Source organism: Fringilla coelebs (genome assembly GCF_963513975.1).
Source record: "Fringilla coelebs genome assembly, chromosome: 1".
In the NCBI taxonomy this organism is placed as follows: domain Eukaryota; kingdom Metazoa; phylum Chordata; class Aves; order Passeriformes; family Fringillidae; genus Fringilla; species Fringilla coelebs.
The window spans coordinates 122,904,485-122,931,067 of record NC_140028.1 but is presented as its reverse complement, the minus strand read 5'-3'; the positions used below and the strand labels follow the sequence as shown (position 1 = coordinate 122,931,067).

Below are 26,583 nucleotides of genomic sequence, written 5' to 3'. Positions count from 1 at the left end.
GAACTGAGGTGTCTTTGCAGTAAGCTTACCACTGCACTTCACTGGAAAAAAAAACTGACATAAATTCAGCTGTCAGTGTTGGTGATAGGAGATTCTGTTGGTTTTGTTATTTTGTGCTAGGACATGAATGATCTGTAATAAAAAAAGAACATTCGCCTCAGATGCAGCTGTCACTTCACTGTTAGCAGTAAGCAGTAGTTTAGAAGGGGTGAGGATATGGATAGGCAATGTTGAATGTGAGGGAAGAGATACAGTGGATGAGGAGATCTCCAGCAAGCTCCCAGTATGCGGATGTTAAGCTTTCTCCAAGTCTAGCTGCCTTGCTAGTCCCTGTTTCTCCAGCTCCTTCCTTCAGCTATCATAAATGCCCTGCACTTACCTTTCTACACATAGATTGCTAATGTGCACACATATATTTGGGCTGGCAATTAAGAATTATGGCAGGAGTGGGGTTAATATTCTTCAAACTTCTGGACACCTTCAGGATTGGATTGGTCCACCTATAAACTGTTTTTCAGGTAAACTGCAATTAAAATCCTTCTTTGCAGTGCCTGGTGTTGGTACATTTAGATGGCACTACTAATGCACTAAAATTTTCCAAGGACTGGAAGACCCTAAGGAGAAGAAAGGCTATAAAGGCAATTGTGGTGTTTTTGTGGTTGTTTCAACAATTTGGTCCTTGAGCTGAAAGGGAGAGAAAAAAAACCAGGAAGAAGCTGGCCACAGAACAAATAAATATGGCATTGGCTCATATTCATTACAACACATTGGATAAAAATGAACAATGGCAACTATCAGCTTTCATGCACTTCCTTGGAAAAAAACCAGTGTTGTGTAACTTGGCCAAAAAGACGATGACATGTACCAGTGAACTTATACAGCCCAGAAGGGGAGTCAAATGAGCACCAGAAGAAAATAGCTGTTTTATTTAGAGGTCCTGTTTACTTGGAATATTTATTACTTTCATCAAAAAATATCAGTTTAGCATATCACTTGCACAATTTCTACTCTTTTGGTTTTCATAAGGATTTCAATAAACTCATTTTGCTACTGAATGGGAAAGATATTAGAAAGATTCAGAGACTTGGGGGGATAGAAAGAAGAAAGGTCAGCACAAAAGAAAAGGCTTAGATGAAAGTATGTCAGAGCAAAGCTTCCCATGAAAGATTATTGAGAATAAAGCTTTTTTTTAAACAGACATAAAAAACAATATATAAATCAAGAGCACAAAAGCCCTGTTTTATGATTTTTTTTCTGGTGCTGTTTAATTTTTTTATATCTTTTTTTGCCATTGTTAAAAAACAGCCAAAACTTCAAAGGCGTGCTGCATGTGTTCTAAATCAGGACTTCAGTGCTGATGTATGACAGCACAAAAATTAAAACTAAATAAATGTGCTGTCTAAACTACCATATTTCTCAAAAAATTACTTTAAAGGCTTTAAAAAATTAGAATTATTGATTGATCTTACTTTACCAACCATAATGTTTTCACCAGAGTAAAGGACAAAATATCGTATTAAAAAGAGACCAAGAAAAAAGAGTGTTGTCTGAACATATCTGAACACCTGTATTTGGCTGTCTTGCAGTTTTGTCAGACAGGCGAGGGGGAAAATGAAACTTTCCAGTGATTTGTCAGATAGTCAGCATGGACTGCATAATTTTTCAGTTTATTCACTGTTTTCTGAAGGTTCCTTTACAGTCAGGGTAAATTGATAAAAACAAGGCAGTATATCTGTGAAGGAAAGAATAGCATTTCTGGTCTATCACATAAAAATGGTTATAGAACAAATGTGTTCTCATGACAAATAGTTTGTGTAAGTTTTTTACTATTTTCTTTTCAAAATATGAATTTTTTAACAAGTTGAGTTAGCATTCCATTTTAATTTACCTACTTTGTGTAGGATCTCGCTGTTTTCTCTTAGAAATGGTATGTCTGACTCTAAAGGTGTCTGGCCACAGCACACCCATTAAATCTGCTTGCAAAAAAAGTTGCATGACTGGGGTCTTTGTGGCGTCCCTTTTCCTCTGGCCTCTACTTTTACAATGGCCATTTGCTGTTCTTCCACTAACTCATCTTGATTTGTATTGACTCGCTTGTTTTATCAGGTTACAAAAGGGGCAAGTGGCCCAGGCAAATAGGAATGCAAATGCTGTTCTTTTTCATAACATTTCTTTTACGTTTAGGACTCATTCATCCCATCCCTGCTAGTGCTCTTTTTCCAATTCTTATTAAGAAATAGTCACCAGCTCTAATTTATGTTCCTTTTTAAGTCTGAGGAGTGGTATTTCTTTGCAAAGGTTCCTGGATATTTGTGTGCTCAAGAGAACTCGTTATTTACTTGTTATCATTTTATCTTTTTTAATCCCTACTCTGTTCTGTTCAACTGCTTCAGTGACACATTAAGAGAGCAGATACTATAGGATGTCATTTAATGAGCACTAGTAAGAAATAGATAATTAAATTTAGGAAGTCAAAGTATGCAGTGTCCTGGGAGTCTCTAAGCTGAACATAACGTCTGGCAAATACTAACATATGTTTACAAACAATGTTACAAACATGAAACAGGGCTACACTACCTGACCTATTCATTTGCTATTACTTTGATCAGTTTTATTACTGTATGAAAGATTGACCATACTTAGATCTAATAGAAGGACAGGGATAACATCCTAGGGAGTTGACATACTCTGTGCTGCCCCAGCTTTAATCACCTGACCCTGGTAACTCAACTGAAAGCCCAGATCCCTGAGATTGTTAGTGGTGCCTCCAGAGGCTGTATCAAGAGCTCCAGTGCTATCCAGGAGTGGCTAACCCCAAAAGAATCTCTCAGGGTTAATTGCAGATTTTTTTGGTGTATACTAAGTGCTAGTTGCCTCTCTGACATGCAGAATTCAGTTTGCCAAAATTCATCTTGGAGCCAGTTACTTTGAGATTTTTAATGACCTGCTCATATAGATAACACTTTTTTTAAAAATAAATTTTGTGATAAAGCCTTTGCAGTGTTTCATCAGGGAAAGGGTTCATCACTGTTTCCACATCGACGTCACCTTGAGCACGTGTATGGAAGTGATATGTGTGCTTTTCATATCGAACTTTTCAAGATGTGGCCTGAAATTTTGTTTATAGAAAAAAGAAATATCAAGAATTTAAGACACTGCACAGTTATAGTGGGAACAAGTAGAAGCTACATTTTTGTTGTCTGTGTTTCTGCTTCTGCCTTTTTCTTGAAGAGGTCGTCAGAATTTTTTATTGGTAGCAGTCATTTGATGACTGACAAGAGAATACTCTTGGACAGGCAAAGTGTCACTAGCTTTCCCTATAATACTCCCTTCTGTCCAATGAACTGCTAAAACCTGTCATTTCTCTTCTCCTCATTTCATTCCTAATTAAGATAGTATCAGCACATAAAATCAAATAAATGAAAAAATTTGAATCTGGAACCACTGAAAGTAGCATCAGTAGAGACTCTTCCCAGAACAAGTTTTCCAGTTTGGCACAAACATTTATCCATATGTAGGATGAATGAGTTGCTCACTTCAGTCTTGCCTGAAATTGTTTACACTCTTCTTCTTTGGAACAGTAAATCTAGAAATTGCATACAAAAACTGTGCACAAAGGAACATTATTTGGGTTGTAAGGTCAATTGCTCTGAAGTTAGACCAAGAGAGATTTATGATTGCTTGCACAATGGACCCCTTTTTCTTATGCTGTAAGATAGAGATGTTAATTAAATGAACATCTACTATTCTGCACCTTTGCTTTTCTCTGCCTAGAGAGAACCAAGTTTGGGTTTTAACTGTAAGACAGCAGTAAATGCTAACTTCTTAATTTCTGCCTAAAGCTAAAAACTATAGGAGATAAATGTTCCTCTACCTGTCCTCTTTCTATCGTTTTTTTTTCCCTGTTATCCACTTTCCAATAATTAAAAGAAATTTTAAGACCCAACAAGTTCTGTGGTTGATAAAAAAACATGGCACTGTGGTACCCTAAATTTCTTGTTTCTTAAATCTTAATTTCACATTAAATCAATTTCTTTAAATTTTTCTATCCTCCAATGTGTAATACCAGCTATCAGGTCACTTATGAAAAGATACAGCTGGAAATGTGGGCCAAACTCTGGTGGAAATATTTACTTGCTTGCATTATATAGTAGTCCCACAGAACAGGTAATAGTCATGTCAAAGCAAATTTCTCTCGAGCATTTCCAGACATAGTGAGAGTGCAGGAAGACCCAGTACAGACTGTGCAAGAAGTAAAAAAATCCTAGCCTGAAGGGGTCATAAGGACTATTCCTGCCTGTTTCTTGGGCATCTAAAACAGGATAGGAAAAAAAATTGGTTTTTTACAACCTTTTTTGCCTGCAACCACACACAACCTGCTCAGTCACACCTGTATTAGCCCTGCTGGTCGCATGTGTTGGAATTCACACCTTTTGAATAGACAACATCCAGATCTTTCTCTGATTTGTATAGATTTTAGCAGTAAATAAATGGTTTTTGTTAATAGCTATCACTGCCAAAACCATCTTAAGTTTGAAAATGTTTTTTTTTGTTTACCTATGTGCATGTCTTCAGATGTTTTCTTCTAAGATCTGAGCATTCAATCCTTGCAAGAGTAATAATAGATACAAAGATTTACTGCTTGAGTTCACATTGGGTACAAGGAAAAGAAAAGAAATTTCTTTGTTTGTTATCTTTGTTAAAAAGACTTCCAGGCCAGACTTTGGGCTATTCCAGGTTGGCCTAGGTGCATGCAAAGGCTCATGAGCTCGAGGTGGAATAATACATCACCTGGGAAAAAGATAGAAGCCACCTTTTCCACTGCTACTAAGCATTTGTATTTATGGAAAGGTAGTTTGAGTTTATTTGTCATGACCCATTAGAAAAAGGCATGGTCTGAGAAGTTGTATAAGTAACTGGAAGGTTAGAAGGAGCAACTGCTACTGGGTCCTCAAATCCAGATGAGTTCAGGAAACTTGTGCATACACTTAAAATTTCTGTACTTGTTAATAAAATGTGGGTCTCCAAATATGCATTTGAGTTTTAATGTGTATTTAGTTCACAATTTCCAAACTTACTTTATTATAGTTAAGAAAAGAAAATTTTCAGCTTTTAATAGGCCAAGTTTTGATCACAGTTCCAGAAGTATAAATCCTTTGCCACCATTGGATTGCTTCAGATTTTGTCTCTGTGACAGTATGGTACTATGTCTGAATAAATGGCAAGAGCTCCTAGGGAGATCAGCTTGCAGTCAAGTACCTGCTTATTTCATTGCTTCGAGTGATATCACTAACACTTTTAGCCACACATACAAACCTGTCACCCAGCACTGTGCCAGCTGCCTGGACCTCTTTTTAGTTAGCAACTTATCACTGAGGAATCCAGAGTTCACTGAATGATTTCCATGTTAATATTACTGGGGCGCTGTCTCACCTTTCTCTGCAAATAAAGGATACAAAAGTATATCCCTGGGGAAAATTCAGAAATTCTCTGCATCCCCTTGTAAAAATAAAACGTAAACTTACTCTGCTCTCTTTACTTTCTGACCCTTTCTGATGGTTATAAGAAAATCTGTTTCCTTGACAGAGTTTCGTTTCATACTCACATTCTTTTTTTTCTTGCTCATCCTTCCATGCCTTTATGTCTATTAGCCACAAGTATATTTATTTGTCCTCTTATGCAATAACAGGCTCTTTTATTAACTAAACAAACACTTCTATCCTTTTCCCAATTATCTTATGTCCCTTTTTTCTTTCATCTTTATCTCTCATGAGTGATTAATATTACAAATTAATTGATTCCCCCCAACATAAATTTCAGCACTAAAATCTAGGTAAAAACACTGAGAATATGCTACAGTTTTGGTCCATGGCCATTTATTTTAGAAAATTAAATCAGCAATTTGGCCAAAACAGAGAATGACTAAAAAGTTTATCCTCTGCTGAAGTGACCACTTCATGTCCTAATGAGTGAACTGTTCTGAATTTCTTTTCTCCCTGTTTATTTATTTGTTGTGAGACAGTTGAATGCCTTGCTTTTCTATGGTTTTTAAGTGGCTTTGCTATGAAGTTTGGATAATTTTTGCCCAAACTCTCAGCTACTGTGGCTCTTCAGCTTTCATCATAGCAAAGAGTAAATTCAATCCTGATGTTGCAATTTGATTTACCTTATTTGCTAAAATTCTAGAGCCACTAGAGAGCTTTGAGCCATTGCAGCAGGTTATTTTACTTCTAGCTGCTAAAACTCTGGAGGGAGAAACAGTAGCTGTTCTGGTAGTAGATTTTCAGTGACTCCAGCTAAAAAAGCTGATGTGCTGTTTTCCCTTGAAGAAGAAATAACTGTTGCTGCTGAAGAAACAGTATCTCAATGTGGAAGGAATGGTTTTTGCCCTGTTGTGAACTTCCCACTTTTAAGGAGAATGACTAAGATGACTGTTGCAGCTGCAACAACATCTGGAGTCCTCAAATTACCTTGACACTAGTTAGCTGGATTTAGGTCTGACTGTAGCACAGAAATACCATTGTTTGTCTTGATGTTTCTATTGTCCAATGAAGATTACCATTTATTTTAGGTTTTCCAGCTTCCCTTAATACTGCTGTCAGGCTATCGTAACAGCAGAGATGGTGGTAATTTGCTTCTGTATGGATCCTGCAGAATCAGGAGTGATTGTGCTCCTCACTCTGAGAAAATCCAGAAAGCAATATTCCTTGACTGCTCAGCCACCTGAAGGCATCTTTCACCCATGTCAGCTTATTGCTTTAACTTTCTCTAAGAAAAAGTAGAAAAGCACTGAGTAAAGAACTCCATGAGGCTTCTGAACCACTAATTCTCATGCAGTAATTGGTAGGTCGCCACTTGGCTGCAGAATATCATAGAAAGACTCTTTCAGATAACTGTATGTGGGACAACTGGGAAGACAAGGAGGAGATATTCAAAATTCTAAGAAAATATTTTATTTTTGTATGTATTTCTTGGAGGATTGGGGGAGGTTGGGGGATGGGGGGATGGCACAGAGAGATGGTGTGGTCAAATTTCTGTGGAAACAAAGAGACCAGAAAATAAAAATATCTTCTACGTATTTCCACCTGTGGTGCATGACAACAAAGTGGCATCAGTCCTGCCTACACCTGAAGCTTGTGCAGCTCCCTGTCACCTTTTCTTGTGCTCCCAGCAGGTTAAGGCTCCTGCAGACTGTGCTGTGTAATAACATGACTGACAAGGTTCTGACATAACTTCTCTATTCATGGAGAAGGCTGGATAGAATCACCTATGTCATTCTAATGGTAGCTACAGCTGCTTTTACAATTCCACCATTTCATGGCATTTTTGTGTCCTTCTAATAGTATGAAAAGGTACATAAGGGCTGTTGTCTGGGATGAAATCACATCCTTAATTCTTACACATTTTGGTAACAGCACAACAGAATAGAAAGTTGCTCAATGTATTTTACTTTGAATTTGCAATTAAACAGAAGACTGTAAGGAGTCAGACCCCAAACCTAGTTTCAATACCATTTCCTCTAGTGAGTTTTACACATTACCTTTTCAATAGGTGGTGACAGGCAGTGCATTTCTGGGTGATTATAGCATGTGTCAGGTGGGGTTAACAGGCACAGGGCCAGAGGGAGAGTGAATAACTGTATGAGATGTACAGTAATCCCTTAGAAATGCAGTGCCTTATTCCCTTCTGATTTCATAAAATTATGTTTATTAAACAATGTGATCCAAATCCTGAGGGGCACAAGACCTCTGATACTAATACTGAGTTCACCAGGAAACTTGTTGCCAAACTGGTCAGGAAATAGATTGTTTACTTCAAGTCTATCCACCTACAAGAACCTCTCCCTGATGTGCTTATTGTATGCATGCCACTAGCCTTGGAATGATGAATGTTCCACATCTGGAGGCTAGGTCTTCAGATAATGGTATATGATGATTAACACTCTCTAAGGAATGAGCTTTTAATTTAATCTGATATGTTGATGTGGTAGGGTCAGTGAGTGACTGCAAATAAAGTGAGAACCTTAATTTGTATGCTCTGAGAAACTGTATAAGTTGGAAAGATCCTTTAGTTCATGTTGATTTTCTTGGCAGAATATATTAGACCATCTTCAGAAAATGGCAGTCAGTTCTTAGCTTCTGAGTGATGGGGTTTAAATCAGATCCTTTGTGTTAGCCTCCTGGGTCAATTCAGCATTAACTGACTTGGCTTTTCATCAGTTAGAAAAAGAAATAAGGCTAGATCTTCCCATCAGATTGTTTTCAGTTATAACTCAGTGCCCACATTTCAGCTATTCATGTATAACAGCAGAAACTTTGCCCCACATATTTTAAAAATGTGTCAAGTTGATTTTATAGGCAGTAGCATTATAATAAACTTCTCCAAACTTAATCAAGCTTACTGATTTATTTGGATAGTCAATAGTAGTATCTGATTTTCATTCCAGCATGGATTAGAAACAAATTCCTCATACTTTGAATTATTTTTTAATCAGATGTCTTGTTTTTTAGCCAACCCCTTACTGAGTCTAGACTCAGATTTGAAGATATAATCATCTGTAACTTGTAACATCAGATGCATATATTGCATATCAGTTTAATCAGGCAACTTGATCAGCTTTGGAAGAAGTTATTATGATAACAGTAATACCACATGCTCTATCAGCTTGGCAGATTTCACAGTATGTGGGACAGATTTTCACAGATAATTATTAGTCTGATTAGTCTATCTCCACAGAATCCTTTTTAAGGGTTTTCAGTCTCCAGGAAAAAAAAAGAAAGAAAAAGCTCTCCAAACTCCATGGAGAATCCCCTCACCTCACAGATGAAGCAACAGCCTTTTTCAGGGAGATCTGAATCCAAGACTCTGAAATACCACCTTGCTATATGAAGTCCTACAGCTTCTCTCTTCTGGCTTCTGCTTTCTGATGCAGAACAACTACTTGTTCTTGAAAAACCAGGGATCATCTTGCATCCTGTCTGGCTCCACTTAGTAAAGGATTTTTTAAATAGGAAGCAAAATAAAAAAAGAGAGGAAGGATAGCAGGACAGTGAAGAAATTATTGCTTGGGCCAGCTATAAGGGGCAGACATTAAGGAAATGTAAGGAAATGGAGAAGAAAGGAAGGCACAGAGAAAAGCGCTAGTGAGAACAGGGCTGAAAAACATCCTGCCTGTTTTGGGAATATCCAAAGGTCCCTGCTTTGACTTTGGCAGCTGAAATCTGTGGTTGAATATTTTCCCTCTGAATCCACATAACAGCACTTTAACAGTTCTAAAAGCTTCATAATTGTTTTGCATATTACTGTGACCTTTCTTGGAGGGTGCAGAATAGCTAAAGCTTGATAATGCACGTTACAAAAGAAATGTCATCCTTTTATTTTTCCATTAATTAATTGGAAGAAAAGTTTGGGGGAGTGTTCCTCCTCCATATGTTTTCTCTAAGAAACATTTTTGCCTGGTGGTCAGTGCGGCTTTGTGTGGTGAAGTTATAAAAGTTCCTTCCTCATGAAGGACTAAGCAAATGCTATGGACTGTATGGCACACTTGGACACTTCCATATCTCAAGTGAGTTGAAAATACCATCTTACTGAGCATTGCAAGGTCACTTCTTCCTGTAGCAAGACATGTTTGCAGTATTTGACTTCCAAAGAGGTACCCTGTGTATCCTTGAATATATATTGAGATTTAGTAAGTTATGTTCTGTGTAACAGCTAAAGAGCAGCTAATTAAGGAAAACATATTACTGTAGACCTAACAGGCATGCAATAAAAACATCTATTACATAAATTGTTATTCCATAAAAATGTGTTCCTGAGACTATTGGTATTTATTTAACATACAATTACTGTCTAATTTAATATAAATTAAATGCCTGCTTGAGACATGTAATTTGAAGTGTTACTGAGCTTCCTTCTCCTGTATTAAAAGCAAGAAATCAGCAGCTAATGCCTGGAGGCCAAATGTACCATTTAAATTCAGGTACCTCAGCACTAACATTTGTAATTTCAGCCATTTGGAAAATGTTTTTCATAAGAATGTATTTGGCGTTAAAATCTCCTTTCCCCCTCACTCAAGGCCATGTCCTGCCAACTGAGTCAAGTCTCTGACTTCATCCAAATAAAGTTTTGATTGAATAAAAGGTCCTGAATTAAGAGCTGAGATTAAAATATGTTCTCTTATCATAGAACACAAACTTTGTAAAATATCCCAGCCCCTGCTAGTGCTGTAAGGGTAAATTATCATTTGACTCCTGTATGGACTTATTTATTTAGGACACGTAGCCTGGTGACTCAGGAAGTTATGTAAAAACTGACCCAGTTAATTTTAGATGCTATTGTTGGAAAAATATCAATGAAAATTAATCAAATAGTCACGAAGGAGCCACAGGGAAGGAGCACGGAACACTGGTGGGTAGAATTTTGGCAGAGATCATTGCAACAGTTTTAATGAGAGGAAAACACATTGTCAAGTAAATTAGAGAGTAATGACATGATTAAATGGTAAATAATAGTTAAATACATGCTTGGAGGTCCAGGACAGAGACTGTGGAGGTTTTGTGTTTTGCATGTATTCCTCTCCAGGCTGCTCTTAGCATCCAGAGGAGCTCACCAGAGCTCTGCCTGTAATTTAGGGCTGGGTTGTAGCTTTTAAGACACTCAAGCCAAAAGAGCTGTCGGGGCTCTGCTGCTGAGGCTGAAAAAGCTGATGCTTTCTCTGTAACTCTAAAGCTTCTCCAACCTTTTGGTTGTTGATGTGTCCTTGTTCTTTCACCCGACATCTCCAGAGAGCAAGGGCCGGCACCATGGCATTGTTCAGCTTGCCATCACCCAGAAATGACTGCACAGGAGACATCTGCTCTCCTTATGCACAGTGTGGGAGAGGGAAAGGGTCTTTCTTCTGCTGAGGCAGGTTTAGTCCCCCCTAACTGGGTGTTTGCACATTTGCTGGCAAGCAAATTGAATTGCCTATATGACTGTTTATGCAAACAAGGAGTGCCATGGTGCTGGCTGGGAGCTCACCCCATCCATATGGTTCCTTTCCCTGTCTGCTGAGGAAAGGATGCAAAAAGAATAATGTTCACAAGTTGTCTTCATTCTCAAGTGCTTCTTTTTGCAAAATGGGAAGTTTTCCATACGAACTCTGACTGGTTACCTTTACTTCAAGCGCATGTAACACAACACGTTGTGTAAGGAGCCTTTCAGAGGGGAACTGGCCTGGATAAGAAGTGTTTTACCTGCCTTCTGCTTGCCACTGTGCATTCAGGTTATCAGAGTAAGGATACCTCAAAAACAACAAAAGAAAACTGAAATAACTCTGTATTATCTCTATATAGGATTTATATATATATTTTGGTTTTCTGTAAGTCCAGGTAGAGTACAGTTGCTCCACTGACTTTGGTCAAATGAGGCTTCAGAAACCTCATCCATGCAATTTCGTGCTGCTTAGCAGAACTAAAAAGAGTGTGGGGGGAGCTTGTCACAAACAGAAAAAAACCTCAGGATCCTTACTGGGGCATCAGTCCAATAAAAGATGAATTACTTCCTTAGATGGTAATTCAAGTGATCAGCACACTGTGTCCTTCAATAACAGCCTAACATCTTGCTCATTAGTCTATCAGAATAATTTTCTCTCTTTCCACCTTCCTACATTAGAATAATTTCTTGCAAAAGTCTGAGTATTGTATCTCCTCCAATAATAGTGGTGCAGGACAGGAAAAGGTATAATTAGAAATGATACATTATGTTTTTGGTTTGAAATTTTGTATTTTTACTTCAAAGGTTGGCAAAAGGTTGGCTCATTTACAGATTATCTGTCCAATGCATAACATGGCTTATAATGGTTACGGTCTTAATCTAGTCCTCTCTCTTTGAATGTACTTTGTGCACCCCAGTTTCTTTTGTGAAGAAAGTACTGGTGAGTAGAAATTTCAGAATTACTTAGTAGTGTTTTGTTTCTCATGGAAATCAAAGGTTAATCATAATATTTAATAGGATGATAGCAAATGAATATTAAATGCATTTTCAAGTTCTACCCAGGATACCCAAATGTTGGATCTGTTGATGAAGCAAGTTGTTTCATCTGTTGATGAAACTTTTAATGTATAAATTGCAGAAATTATGAACATAATAGTTGGCACAAAACCATTCTTACAATTTCCAAGCACACTGCGTGAGCCTAATTTAAAAAAATTGCTGCACTTCTCTGAAATGCAAAATCACTGAGCAAATTTACAAGAAGATTTCAGCAGGCACAGTAGAAGGGCCAAGAACTGCTGCTGATTTCTAAATATTCATGTGAGTTGGAAGGCCCAGGATTCAAAATACTTGTCTGACTCTTTTCTAACCTTTAGTTGGCCAGTGCTTGATCTCCTTATATCGGGGGAGATGACGGATTCTTTTAATGGTGCTTGTTACTATTTTCTTCTTGTTTTCATTAATTATTTGGCATGAACTACAGCCCATCTTAAAACTATTACTTCACTGGGATTCCTTTCTTTCCATTTTCTTACTTCTGCACTCCAGGGGATTTCCTTGAGGAAGCTAACATCTTTCCTAGGTTGCTGCAGTGACATGGGATCCAAGTTTCTTTGTTAACAATTTCCATAACACTTTCAGTCACAGGAGATGTTGGTACTGTTGACTAAAGTTATTTCTTCACTTTCTAGCAAGCCACCTTTACTTTCTCATGGCAGTTATACTGAACAAAAGCCCCATCATGTTAATTTGGGTTGAGACAGTTTATCCTGTTACCGTGATCTCTGTTTGGAAAGATGCTTTCTGTGTGGCTCATTGTATCCTGATTCAAGTCAGGGGTGACTGTTATAGCACTGACACTAGGAAAATCGTAAGGAAATCAGGCAGACAAACTAATATTGCAACAATGATGATGGGATTTATTATGTATGGTTGTCTAAATGAAGAAAAGGCGTAGCAAGAGCCTTTACATTTATTGCCCTACAAACCTCAGAAGGTTGCAAGATGGAGATAGCAATATTTGCAGTAATACAAAATTCTCCAATGTGCAGGGGAAACATAGTAGAGCTTTCCTGTCACAGAATCTGTGTAACAAAAAGGATAACATCATCTTAAAAGTGCTGTTGGATTCCTCACACACTCCAAGGGTGAATTATAGATGTGGGGAGCCTGTTCATTCTTCTTCATTTACTGTAAATGTTCTATCTTTGACTCACTTTACACTGTTGGCACTGTCTTCTTATGGATCTAAAGATCTCATGTGTAACATGCAGACAGAAATAATTTCTGTAGGTAAAAGACAGCAGAAATTGGCTAAAGATCAAAGGTTACCCTCATTCCACTCCTTCCTTCACTTTTATTATCCTTGTCTAAAATTGGTCTTTTGGGGGGGTGGGGAGAAGGAGGTAGTTTTTTTTTTTTTCAGGAGGGAAGGCTGAGTTTAAATGGGAGTTTAAGGTTTTATTTGTTATTCAGCACTTTATGCAATTGGAACCATGGTGTAGCTACTTTGCTAGTACCAAAACTGCAGTACTTTTAGAGTACAGAAGATTGGGCAGTGGCTCAAGGAAACAGTATTTCACCTCAAGAGTTTCTATGATCATCTATATGTTAAGTGGCAAGTAGAGGATTTTTTTTGTTTCTTTTGAGGTTTTTATGTCTGTGCAGCTAATCCAGATTTTATATAGTTAAAGTTCCTATTTTAAAAACAGTTGGACATGTGCTTAACAAAGATGTCCATTTTACATCACAAGATGAAAACAGAACTAAATGTGAGTTTGGAAAATTTCTCTGGAAAATATGCTTGTAATATTCACAGTTTTAATTTTTGGTGGTCTTCTCCACTGGAACACAGTAAAAAGATGTTGATTTTTCTGTCTTTATAGAACTGCAGGATTTAGCAGGTACCTTCTAATGCTTTATTTAAGGAAATTAAATGCACTGGAATGAGTAGTGATGACCATCAATGGAGCAACTAGTACAGATCAAGTGGAAAAGTCAAGAACAAGATGTGATGTTTATTTAACATCAATCGTTTCAAATCTTTATTTATCATTTCTTACTTGAAAGAGATTAAACAAAAACAATAGCTGTCCTAGGAAACTACCACAAAAATTTTTCCAGATATCTTCACTCCAAATTGACATATTTCATGCAATATTTTTTGTCATTAAAAATGTAATAAATTAACTTTACTTGAATCACAGATGAAAACTTTGTGGTAATGTCTGTGTAGTTACAGATCACCACAGAAAATGGAGCACCATCATTTTTGGCTATGGTGCAGAGTTTCTTAGAGTACTGTTGGTCAGGAGTGAGCGATACTGGTAGAGATAGCTACGAAGTTCTAGACAGTTTTGACTTATTCCAAACCCCTGAATTAAAGTTGTTAGTGCTGCTTCTAAAAACACTTCAAGATGGAGCTAAGAGGTAACATATGTTTCCACTATCTCTCAGTCCATGATTTTATATAATTCTAAAACCTCAAATACAAAGGAAGAAGTAATTTTTAAGTAAAAAACCCTTCATCATCCCATTTGGATAGCACAATGATTTTTAATTATAGCACCAGAGTTTAACTACAAATATTATTTGTCATATCAGTGCCATAAGTGACCAGGGTTATGTCAAATCTCTCTAAATAACATGGCTATGCACTGATATGGCTAACATGGCTAACACTGATATGCAAATAGGAAGAGAATCCAAGGTGATAATGGTTAACAAAGGTAAGAAGAGAAATGTCCTTGTGTTTCTACTAATCTCCAGGAATGAGGGATCAGCATGAGGGATTATCTCACATGTGCCTCATAAAAATTCCGTATACTAACTCCAAATCATCTGGTGAGGGCCATGGTCAGAAACAGGATACTGGACTAAGTATATCCTATGCTCCTTGTACAGTATTCCAGAGCTTTCTACATTCCTGTGCAGCAGATGTGAAACATGCCTGCAATGCCTGTTCTGCTGTAATTGTTTGCACTCCTGTATTTGAATACCAGGTTTTGGTCACCTTACCAAGCAATTGCTGAAGCTGGCGGACGGCCGTGTGGTGCTGGCGCTGGAGGGAGGACATGACCTTACTGCCATCTGTGATGCCTCTGAAGCCTGTATAAATGCTCTCCTAGGAAATGAGGTAAAACACAAATCATAGCAGGTGGAGACAATGAGCAACGTTTGCTGAAGCTGCTATCTTTGGTATTCTTTTAGTAACAATAGCATCAGTCCTTTTGTTCGTTTGGTACAAAAACCATGGAATTTGAATAGGTCTTAGAAATGAACAGGCCTGGTTGCATAAATCCCTCTAAAAGAGATGATTATACAAATTCTTTAGTTTATGCCTAAATTATTCCGGGTTCTGAGTAATATTTAAAATCTCCAAATTGCTTTTAGTGATGCACTGAATACCAGACTTGACATCACTGGTAGTCATTGGTGCACATATCATCTACTAGGAATGGACCTTTTAGGCATCTATCATGGGAAAAAAAAAAGACTTTTTCAAGGTAACTGATAATCTCAGAAAGTGGATATTGAAAAGGCACATATTTTGCAGTATTTTCACAGTTCACTTCTGAAACATTAATAAAATTGTGTACAAGATTAAAATAAAAATTAAAAATGAGAATTCAGGTAGATCTGTATGCAGTTGAAATGGAGTTTCCAAGAGTTATCGAACACTGTATATGTTAACAACTTTTGAGAGGAGACTATAAGACTAAGTAAATATGAGTATGTGCTATTTATGTATAGAAATGCACGATAAGGATTCCTACTAGTGAAAATGTTTCTGCTGCCCATTAAAAAATATCTTTTATCCTATAAATACAGTTAGAAGGAAAAAAAATTGCTGAAGGTGTAGCCAAAATAATATATGAAGGGACAAAAGCCTTTACCATAAATTGTGAATTTTGCAAGATCTTGTTATAAAGTGGAGTGTGCTACTTTGTTTCCCCCTCAGGGGAACTCTTAATAGCTATATAATCTCTCCAATCAAATGTATTAGTGCCAAATTGCAGGCTAGTCTGCCAGTTCCCTTCCACTTCAAGGCTTCCTACCTATGTGAATAAGGTGAAGTAACGTGTCTTCTGATGGATGTTGGGTAGAAGAATTTTCTAAGTGTTCTTTTAAACCTTTGCTTTTCATCTTTATGGAACATCCACAATGCTTTTTTTTTAATTTTACATTATACATACAATGAATAAAGTGTTAGTTGTTTTTCAAAAATATTCTCAGAAATGCTAAACAGACACCAGAAAAAAAAAAAAAGTGAAAGGTTTCAAAGGGTTTTATCCACTGTCACCTTTGACAAACTCTATAAGGAAAGTTTTCCAGCATGGTGGTATATGCTACTAAAAAAGCTGCTCAGCTCTTTTTTTTAAGTACTGAAATATGAATTACATAACCCAGCTTTGAAAATCTTATTAATGCAGCATAACCTTCCTGATCAGCTGCCATTCCAGGGCACTCTCATTGATATTTCCGTTGTCTTCTTCCCTGTGATAGTAACTTACAATGCCAATGGCTTTTCATAGCATTTCTAAACCCATTCCCTGTAGTTTTCACCCTTGTGGGACTAATGGGAATGGTTCTATGCTGATGGTGTGATGTATCCTCCTCTGTGTAAGTGCCTGGGTCCCTCTAACCAGTTATGACCATTTGGTGGTGCTACCCATTTATGGAAACTGCCTTATTTTGTTTTACCACTGTATCAAACCCAACTACTATTTCAATTATCACTGAATGAGGATGAATACAAAAACCCACATGCAGTCCTTTTTAATTTGCTTGTAAAAGAACATAGTCATTAATAACTTGAAACATCTCGGGCAATAAGCATTTTTCTCATGTCCTTTTGCTAACAACATTTTCTCCTGGGATATGCATCAACTGGTTTGGTGCAGCAGAATTTCAAAGACAAAATATGCTATGGCTGTGAAGAAAAGTACTCCAGAGAGGATGTTGCTATCAAGAGTACCACAAGAACCCAACATCGGCTAAAAAGAATAAGTGAAGGTATTGCCAAGGAACAGACACTAATAAGAAAGTTTGATGCCTAGTTAGCAGTTAGAAATAGATTTATGAAAATATGCACCACATGGCCCACACTGCTTGATTTCAGCATACTACTCATGAACTTGCACAGCAAACTCCAACTGTGTTCTGCCAAGGATGGATTTTTTTTTTTCTTTAAACAACCAATTACTATAATTTGAGGATGCATTCTTCTCTGAATGCAATTCTTTACAGGTGATTAATAGGATAATTATAACTTATTATATGCCTTTCACTTTTACAAATAATGGTATATGCTGCACCCCTAGTTTAAAAACTTTGGCAAGATTAACTTCAGTTCTAAACACTACACATGTATTTGAACTCAAATTAGAAAGGTTGGGAAAGGCCTTTGTGAGGTACCCTGCAGTTTGTCAGATGTATTTTTTCATGTGCTGAGGATTAGAATTCATAAACATTTTGCAGAGCTTTTTGAAAACTTTTTCTTTTCTTTTGTTGTTTTTGGCCAGGAGTTTTCAATACAGAAATTCACTGCTTCATGTGTCCTATTACCAATAGAATAACACTTTATAAAAAATTCTGAAACTAGCTACAACTTACAACTTTCAGCTTTCAGGGAATGCTGGTCTGATATGTTCCCTAAGAGGTAACATTAAATTTAAAAGTGCAAAATGGCTTCTTTTGTTAGTTTCTCTCAGAGAACCAAGAAGGAAAACAGGTTGACATCCAAAATAGATATATTTTTATTTATACATGGCTTATAGCGCAGTGATTTGTTAAGCAAGATAACTTCTCACTCTTCTCATAGAAAAAAGTGAGTGAAGGCACTAGGAGAGTAGTACTCTATCAAATTAATCTTCTTTAAATAATTAGAGCAAGGAAGGACTGGTATAAGTAGCAGAGAATTTTGAGAAGATCCACACCTTTTCTGACAGCAACTGGAAAGAAGGCAAGACACCCCATGGTATCTGAAATGGCTCAGTTTGGTATGGTTTGTGAATACCTTCTTAAATAATAAACAAACTAAAAAGGCAATTATAGAATTAAGGATAAACTTCATAAAGATCAATTTTTAATTAGAAAGTTTATATGTTAAAGTACTTTTAAAACATTTTGGTATCTTGGGCTTTCCTCTCCATGCTCCTGTTTACAAGCAGAAAGTTTCCATGTCACTTTGAGAAAAATCCATTTGACCATTTGCAGACCTAATTAGAAGCACTGTAGGTTATCTCCTTGGAAGGAAATCTTCCTAAGAGGTGAGAAGAGATTAAGCAGCTGGGTTCCCTTGAAATCCAAAATGTAAACATGGAAAACCTTCTGGAAGGTGAAAAGGCAAGATGACCATCAGTTGCCTTAAAATATCCCTGAATTTTCTCAACATGATTTGAGAACTGGTCCATTAAAAGAGCATCTGTCAAAACAAAGGAAAAGATGGATTCAGATAATTCCAAAAGCATCATTGCTTTTAAGCCTTTTTGAGATTATGATATGCATGCTGAAAATTAAATTCTTTCACTTATTGTGACACTCTAAAAGATTCTACAGTTTTTCACACATTGGTTATATAGATTTAAACCTCATTTTTAAAGTGGATATAGATATACATATTACTTCAATTAAGAAAGCCACTGAATATTAAGATTTATATTTTATTCCAAGATGTCAGTGGAAAATTTGGTTGAATATTGAGATTTTCCCCCAAAATCTTCATTATGGAGATTCCACCCTATTTTGCCCATCCTATCTTTGATGCCATAAAGAGCTCTGGTGGTGGTGAGTAATGCTGCTCTAGACATGTAAGGGTACGTGTTCTGCTTTCTTTCCTCCACATTATTTTTGAAGAGGCACTATTTGGATTTCAGAAATCCTTGGGCATGGGCTTTCCTTGAGTCCAGTATGCTAAATCCTACTTTTTATTTCCAACATAAGTGCATTCATATAGGGGTTCTTCTGCAGCCAGAGAGAGTAGGGAAGTATTCTTTCAAGCACAAAACTCTGAATCAAAACCTAAGGATTTAGCTCTTCCTTCATCCCATCCCTTTTAAAGCAGCCAGGTGCGATATCTCCACAGGACACAGAAATCATGGTCCCTCTGATCTGCCTACAGGTTTGGGCAGTGTCTCTCAGCTCCTGTGGCACAGCAGTTTTCTGTGGTGTGTAACAAGTGATAATTAGGCACAGATGGGGTCATGCTCTTCTTTGCACAGAGGAAGCAGAGAAGTGCAGTCCACAGCGCCTCTGCCCAGCGGGACCCTGCAACAAAGGCGTGGAGAGGATGCACGTCAGTCCTCATTGACTCTGGCGGCCGAGGCTGAATTTGGCCCCAAGAGTGAAAACATTTTTAAGTGACTAAATTTAACATCTTCTAGTAAATATTCTTCTGGCTTGAATTTCAGTCTGAAGCAGAATTTGACAAAACATTGTGATTGGTTGGCTCCCAAACATGCTTGAAAACTTACACCGGACAATTTTCTTGCAGAGTGTGAAGTATGTGCTTCTTTCTTCCAATCTGTTGAGCTGGCATTTGAGAGGGGATGGTAATTTAAGTGGAAAGCTTGTACTCTGCAGCCTTCCTGCTGATGATGAAAAGTTGGCATTTTCTCCTTTGTGGAATTCAGTGTTAATCTGGGGCTGCTTGCCAGCTAGGCAGCGAGCTCTGCCAAGAGGGCATTAAAAGGGGTTATTTACCAGAACAGGTAAGCATTTCTCTCTCCAAAATGAAAATATTCATAGAAGTGAATATGGCCTCGGATCAATTTTAAATTGCATGGTAAACCTGCTCACAATCTCACATTCTCATTGTTAATCTGACTCTAGTGCTAGAAAAAAATTAACTCAGAGTCTAAAACACCTGTCAACTGTTGCTTGCACAAACCCAGAGTCTAGAAATAGAGATCTGCATGGGATAGGAAGCTGGAGCAATGTGTGTGCCAGAGGTCAGCATGGTGACATCAAAGTTCCCAAGGTGAGCAGTGCTTCTCAAGAAGTGGATTGACCAAGGAAACAGAGAATATTCTGATTCCAAAGTTACATAATTCCAAAGTATCACTTGATTTTCAGGGACTGGCAGGTGCTAATGACCCTAATGACCCTTTGTGTCTTTGAATTTATTCCATGATGAAACCTGATTTGTTTATTTACTGCATTGTAACCCTTGATCACAAAAATACATGCCTGAAGTTCTTATATGTAAACAGAGAGTAGAGAAGCTCTTAGAAAATTGCTAATATAAGGACACATAAGATCTTTGAATTTGCTCTTCTGTAATCACAGGCATCACTAAGAGCCACAATGCTCAGTCTTTTTGCTGATAGGCTTTTTACATAGCTTAACCAAGAAAGGGGCAGTTGTGATTCTTCCCCCTGCAGCCCTGGCATCCCTGAGGAGCCTGCCTGCCTACTCCCCTTCCTCTGTTTCTGGCAGGCTCTCTGTGCTCCTTACCTTCTACTTACACTTGCCTCACTTGTCAGTAATCTCTAACTGCACTCTGCAACATTTTTCAGTGAAGCTGATCTTGGTACTTTAAAGCATGACAGTGCTAAAGACAACACGGAAATTTCTAGAATTTTCAGCTTAATAAAGACTGCTGTAGTTTCAGATTCTCACCACGTTCCCAAGGATCAATTAAGATCCCTTTCTGGGCGCATGAAATTTCCATCGTTAATTCCTTCTTCAAACATTTGTTGATATGCCTCTGGCAAATTTTGACATACCAAGTGATTTTTTGCCCATTTACATTGTTTTTCCTATTTTGAAAATGATTAGTGGACTCAGTTTCTACATTAATCTTCTGCTTTGGATACAAAAGCCCAATTCAGCCATGTAAAAGCTTTGAAAATGTGACCCTTTGTGTCTGGTCCAAACTGTCTCTCCAGTGGTTTGGTTATTTCTGCAGACCTGAGCTGTTCTTCTCTGAAAGACTTCTTTCCTGATGGTGTTTTTCCAGTGCTCTTTTCAGCTTATTTTCTGTTAGCCTCCAGATTTAATAGCCTTCATGACCTGAATGCCAGTAAGTGTAGGAGGGAAGGTGATGATGCCATGTATGCCAGGTGTAGAGTAATTTCTTTTGTTCAGTATTAGGTCTAACTGCTGATATTTTCCAGGGACACCTCTGTGTCTATACAGTTGTATGCAACCAGTGGATAACTGCCAACAGAATCCTCCTTTTGAATGCAGGCAGTCTCATTTCAAAGAGTATAGAAATAGCTGTCATAACCCACTGGCTTTATTTCTGCAGTGATTTTGTAATGGAACTTCATTTTTGGCTATGCAGGATAAATGATGTAATGAATTCACTTGTGGAACCTGATAAAATTTCCCTGATATGAAAGAAGGTCCAAGGTCTGTTGTGCTGTACTTAAGGATGAGGAGAGAGAAAGGCTTAGGAGACTGCCTCAGCTAAGCTTGGAATATAAAATGAAAGTTTTGTGGAAAAAAAGAGTTATACATGCACATTATACTCATGTCACCTACAAAATTGTTAGTAGTGCTAACAGATGAAATAATGATTGGGATAGGTGTTGGATGTTTTACCCTTTTTCTTCTTTTAAGGATTCATCAGCTTATTCTGATTTCTAAAAACACATCTGCCATTTCTAAATATTCACCTGATATGTCTAGATATCCAAATGCAGCCTACTTATTTTAAGAGAAATTCTATATTGATTAATAAAGAGGTGGTTTTGATATATTAGGGAAAATCAAACCTTTTGGGTTTTGGCTCTTGCAAAAATCCATCTTTAAGGAGGGCAATGAAATATCCACCTTTTAATAGAATATCTCCTCTAACTGTCTCTACATCAGTTGTTCCCAACTTAATAATTAGTACAAATAGTACTAATTATTAAGATAATATATTCTATATTAATATAAAAATTAATATTATATATTAATAAATTATATATTAATATAACATCTTAATAATTCGTACACAATAAATAATAATTAGGACATAGTAAAAAAGGTCTACCTAAAGAATCTTATATTCAAAGGGCAAACCAAGACACAGCTCTCACCTATTGCAGTCTGGCAATTCCATACCTTTTACTATTATTCCTACTGCTATGGACTGGAGCTATTTTGTTCTGTTCCAGGGAATTGGTCATCAAAGCCTTAGGAATTTGGAAATTGATGAAACAGAACCTTAAACTATTTTTTGCTGCCCCTTATGTGTCCCTGCACCCAGTATGAACAAACAGAACTTCAGGATTTTGTATTCTTCCTGGCCAAATGATAGATTACTTTAAACAGAAAATGACTAGTGATAAAGCAAATGCTATTTATCTGCATAAGTCAAGGTATGGATTATTAAGGTTATTATATGGATTATTGTTCTAAAACCTGTAAAGCTTGATCTGTTGGTTGGCATTTTCATAAATATGCAGTTTGCCCCCAGGCATCTGAAAGAGTTACCAAATAGAGCCACCTGTGAAGATGATAAAGTAGATGTGGTTCAAGGATTGCTGAAGTATCTGAAATACTATTTGTATTGTAATTGCTGTCTTTGTGCTAATTCATGATACATACTAGATAGGAACAATCTTCCTTTGCACTCTGGCTTCTTGGTAAACCAAGTAGCACTGGGACTCAGTCAGGTCCAACCAGCACTTCTCTGCATGCTTGATCACTGAGCAGAATGGACTGATTTATGCTATGTGAAAACAAAACATAGTGCTATTGTTTCTAGCCAGAAGAAAATCTTCCAGCTGCAGTCCCATATGGGCTTCTAAGGAAATAATGACATGAACAGCCCTATTCATTATAGTTACCAAGACTCCAAAGGACTGGTGATATTTGCAATGTCTTTATTGCTGACAGGCATTCACTGCTGATTGTAGTGGCAGGATCCCAGAAGTTTTGGGATTTGTAGCTGAGCTTGCTTAAAATAGCACCACTGAGGGAGTATCCACACTGCAGTTACTTCCCACTGTGTGTGCTTGGATCAAAGTTGATTTTATCTAGCTGGTGAGTAGCCATGCAGCGGTAGCAACCTGGAGGACAGTATATGATGGCTACTGAACTATTAACTTTGCAAAGGAAGCTCCTTGGGTGGGCTTCATTTGACCTAGTTTAAAATAGACCCAGGCAGACTTAAGAAAGGAGTTTTGTCTGCAGTACAGATGTCTCCTGTCAACGGTGGCTGAACTTCCTTATCTTTAGAGAGGAGAGATTGGTATTGATATTGCTCTTTTTTGTCCACCTTGGCACAGTTGCTGCTCCTCAGGATGCAAACCTGCACACCCAGCCGTGGCAGTTTCCTTGGGGAAGCAGAAGAGTTTCATGAGTCTTAGCATAGTTCAAGGAGAATATAGTTATTACAGTGCGAGGGGAAGCGTTAAGTCCAAACAATTTTTTACTTTTTTCCTAGGAGAAAATGTGTGGAGAGTGGGCAAAAAAAAGCAGATAAAGCAGATGTGGGTGACATTCAAAATACTGTTTATTTTTTATATTTATCCACTGCAGGAAAAAAATAACTATGCAGTAACTGACCACTTCTTTCTGCTAGTGCAGTCCTACTCAAAGAATATACAATTAAAACTAGGAAATTAAAATGCAGCTGATTCTGTAAAAAACTTACTTAGGGAAATTTTCCTCTAACCTGCATGACCATTTTTTTATTTACTACTTTATTTGAAATAAATGTTAAGCTAGTAAAAGCAGCTGTGTTTTATGGTTTTCCCCTACAAACCTTAAAATGTGAAAGATGGTTAGATAAAATGACACCAGAATAGAGTGCACACTTTGGTTCCAGTGTGACTTCAGCAAGGTTTTGTTTGGAGTGCCCAGCTGCGTATACAGACACAGTGGAATTTGGTTTGTGAGGAACCTACAAAAATTACACAAATAACTAGCATTTTTTAATGAATAATACACAGACATGCACCTGCTTCAGAGACTCCATAGATTAGTCTTGCAGCCAATGGAAAAGCCCCTTGGAATTCAATTACATGGCTGGAAAACAGAAAACAAAATCATGACTATACATTTAGAACTGATACCAGCAACATATTAACCAGTTCTTGGGCTGAGCTTTTCCTGAGGATTAGATCATTTCAGTTTGTTTTATGTCCCTGTGGCTTATTGAATATTTATATTATTCTATTCTGTTCTTTCAGCTGGAGCCTCTCCCGGAAGATATTGTGCACCAAATCCCCAATATGAATGCAATAGCTTCTTTAAAAAAGACCACTGAAATTCAAAGTATGTTTCTCAGTTTGAATTGCTGGGTTAGTGGGCTTGGGGTTATTTTTTATTATTAATTAATGTCATAGACATCATTGTTTCAGAGAAAAGAGTGGGAAAATGTTTTATGTATAAGTTGACATGTTGTGTCTAATATTTATATATATATATGCTTTTATTTTTATTTCTTCAGCATCTCTTTGTTTCTGCCACATATTTAGCCTTGAAAAAGTAACCCATTAAATTTATTTAAACATTTCTGATTCCTGAATATTCCCAAATCTTTTCATTCCAGAGCAGCTTGGATGAAATAGATGTTGGTCAGTGAGGGACAGGAACAGACAGGTAAATCAGAGCTCTAATGAATAGTTTGTCAGATTCTGTTTTTGCTGCCCTTTATAAGGTACTCACTCTTAGATTCACATGAGCTTGAGATAAAGCTAAAAAGCTCCAACTAGGCACTGATCGATGGAACAGTGTTAAAAAATACATTATTTTATTGTTTCTGAGACAGAGGACACATTATTGCTTCACTTGTGAGCTTTGACCCCAACCTTTAACAACCCAGATGTTTTAGGGCATTTTCTCACTGAAGAACTTTATGCCATCAATTGCTTTAGTCCAACTGAGCCTGTATCCCTTAAATTCTCTAATCTTCTTGTCTCTGCCATTTTATTGAGTCAGGAGCTTCCTGACTTCTACTGTTTGCTGGCTCCTTTAGAATAATAAATTAATAACAAATGTTTTCCTTCATTTGAGATAAATCATCTACGTAAAATAAATGCAAAAAAAAAATGTTTTTAAAAGGGACACCATGCCCAATTCACTGCTCATGCAGTACTCCTCCATCTGATTTTAGTTGCAAGGGGACAAAGGAAATTCATTGTAGGTATATAATTCATCATGCATATCCAGTAGACACCTAGATATGGAAAAGCTCTAATTAAATAAGCTTTATGTACTGTGTTCCAATAAGTCCTTTGTACTGAGTGGTATGTCCCTGGGTAGCTCATGAGTTAAAATTCCCTGTTAATAATCTGTTAATGATCTGGAAGGAGTCAGCAGGTTAAGGAGATTTGTGTACTGTGCAAGATAGAACAGATTTGCAAATGATAATAAGGGCAGAATGCCACACACAGACCAGAGACACAAGGAAAAGAGAAGCAATTCTGTTTGAAATAAAACATGTATGTAATGGAAAGTGGATCTGAAACCAAAAAAAGGGTGAATTGAGAAACAGACAAACAGAAGAGTAGGAATACACACAATTGATGGCTGTTGAGAGAGAAGTAGATTTAGGAAGAAATATACAATGTAAATCTGAGAACATAGTCCAGAGCTCTGCAGAATGACTCAATTTTAACACAATTAGGTTTCAGCTGAGCTGCTACAGTCATGCAGTCCAGTGGGCTGTTCTGAAACCTTTGTCAGGCTGCTCAGGGTTTAGATTCACTTAAATACAACATTCTGCCTTTTCTTGCAACTACCTAAAAAGTTACATCTACCTCATTTTGTCTGAAGAGAGACCAAGTAATCAGAAGGAATATGCTTGGATGACAGAAAGGAGCCCTGAAGAAGTTCAGTGCAGCTTTGTGATGTATATTTAGATCTAAGAGAAGCAAGTACCTGTCCAATATTTTAGAGTTAGGCAGGCTGGAGAGCATTAGGCTGTTGAGTAGCACATCAAGAGGTACTGAGAAAGCTTGGTTTGTTTGGATCGTGGTATTGCCTTTGGATATTGGGTTTGGATTTCTGTGATCCAACTTTCACAATTAATAATATCAACATTTTATACCAAATCAGTCCTTCCTGTGTGCTTTTTTGCAAAACCTTGAAGCTACAATACTTAGAAACTAAGAGACAACTCTTTTTCTAACTAGAATAGAATTTCTAGAAATGTTTTGTATTGACAGTTTTGTATTGACAAAGCTCCTTTGAAAATGTAACAATTTTGGAATTAGTAGTTCCCACATGCATGTAACAGGCTATTTCTAAACAATCCTGCTCAATAGCAGAATACCAACAACAAACATTGTTTTCTAAGCAAAATGTGGTACAGCATATCCAAATCTTTGAAAGGCAATTACAAATGCCGATAGGAGTGACAGAAACATTCCAATTTATTATTGAGTCCGTGCTGAAACAAATCTCTGAAGGAGGCTTAAGAACATTTTGATGCTGAAAGCCAAAGCATACCTAGAAGACTGTTTTGGCTTGATTGTTTTCTGCTTGCAATCCATGATTGCTCAAGTGTTGTATGAATGAAACCAACAGTATGCTTCATTCTTTCCCTTGAGCTCCACCAAGTTCTTCTCAATGAATGTAACAGCACTGGTAGAATTTCACATTCCAGTAGAGCACAGTAGAAATGGCATTTTCAGAGACTGGAGTGGTTTGAGGCCAATACTTTTC

At 37.3% G+C, this 26,583-nt stretch overlaps 1 protein-coding gene across 1 annotated transcript in view; it reads left to right on the top strand.

Moving 5' to 3' along the window:
* The window catches only part of HDAC9 (histone deacetylase 9), a 458,294-nt gene that overhangs the window by 413,293 nt on the left and 18,418 nt on the right, over positions 1-26,583 (top strand). Inside the window, exons 24-25 of the mRNA XM_084203797.1 lie at positions 14,976-15,109; positions 24,105-24,189. Of these exons, the coding sequence (XP_084059923.1) occupies positions 14,976-15,109; positions 24,105-24,189 (219 nt within the window). The remainder of the gene's footprint in view (positions 1-14,975; positions 15,110-24,104; positions 24,190-26,583) is intronic.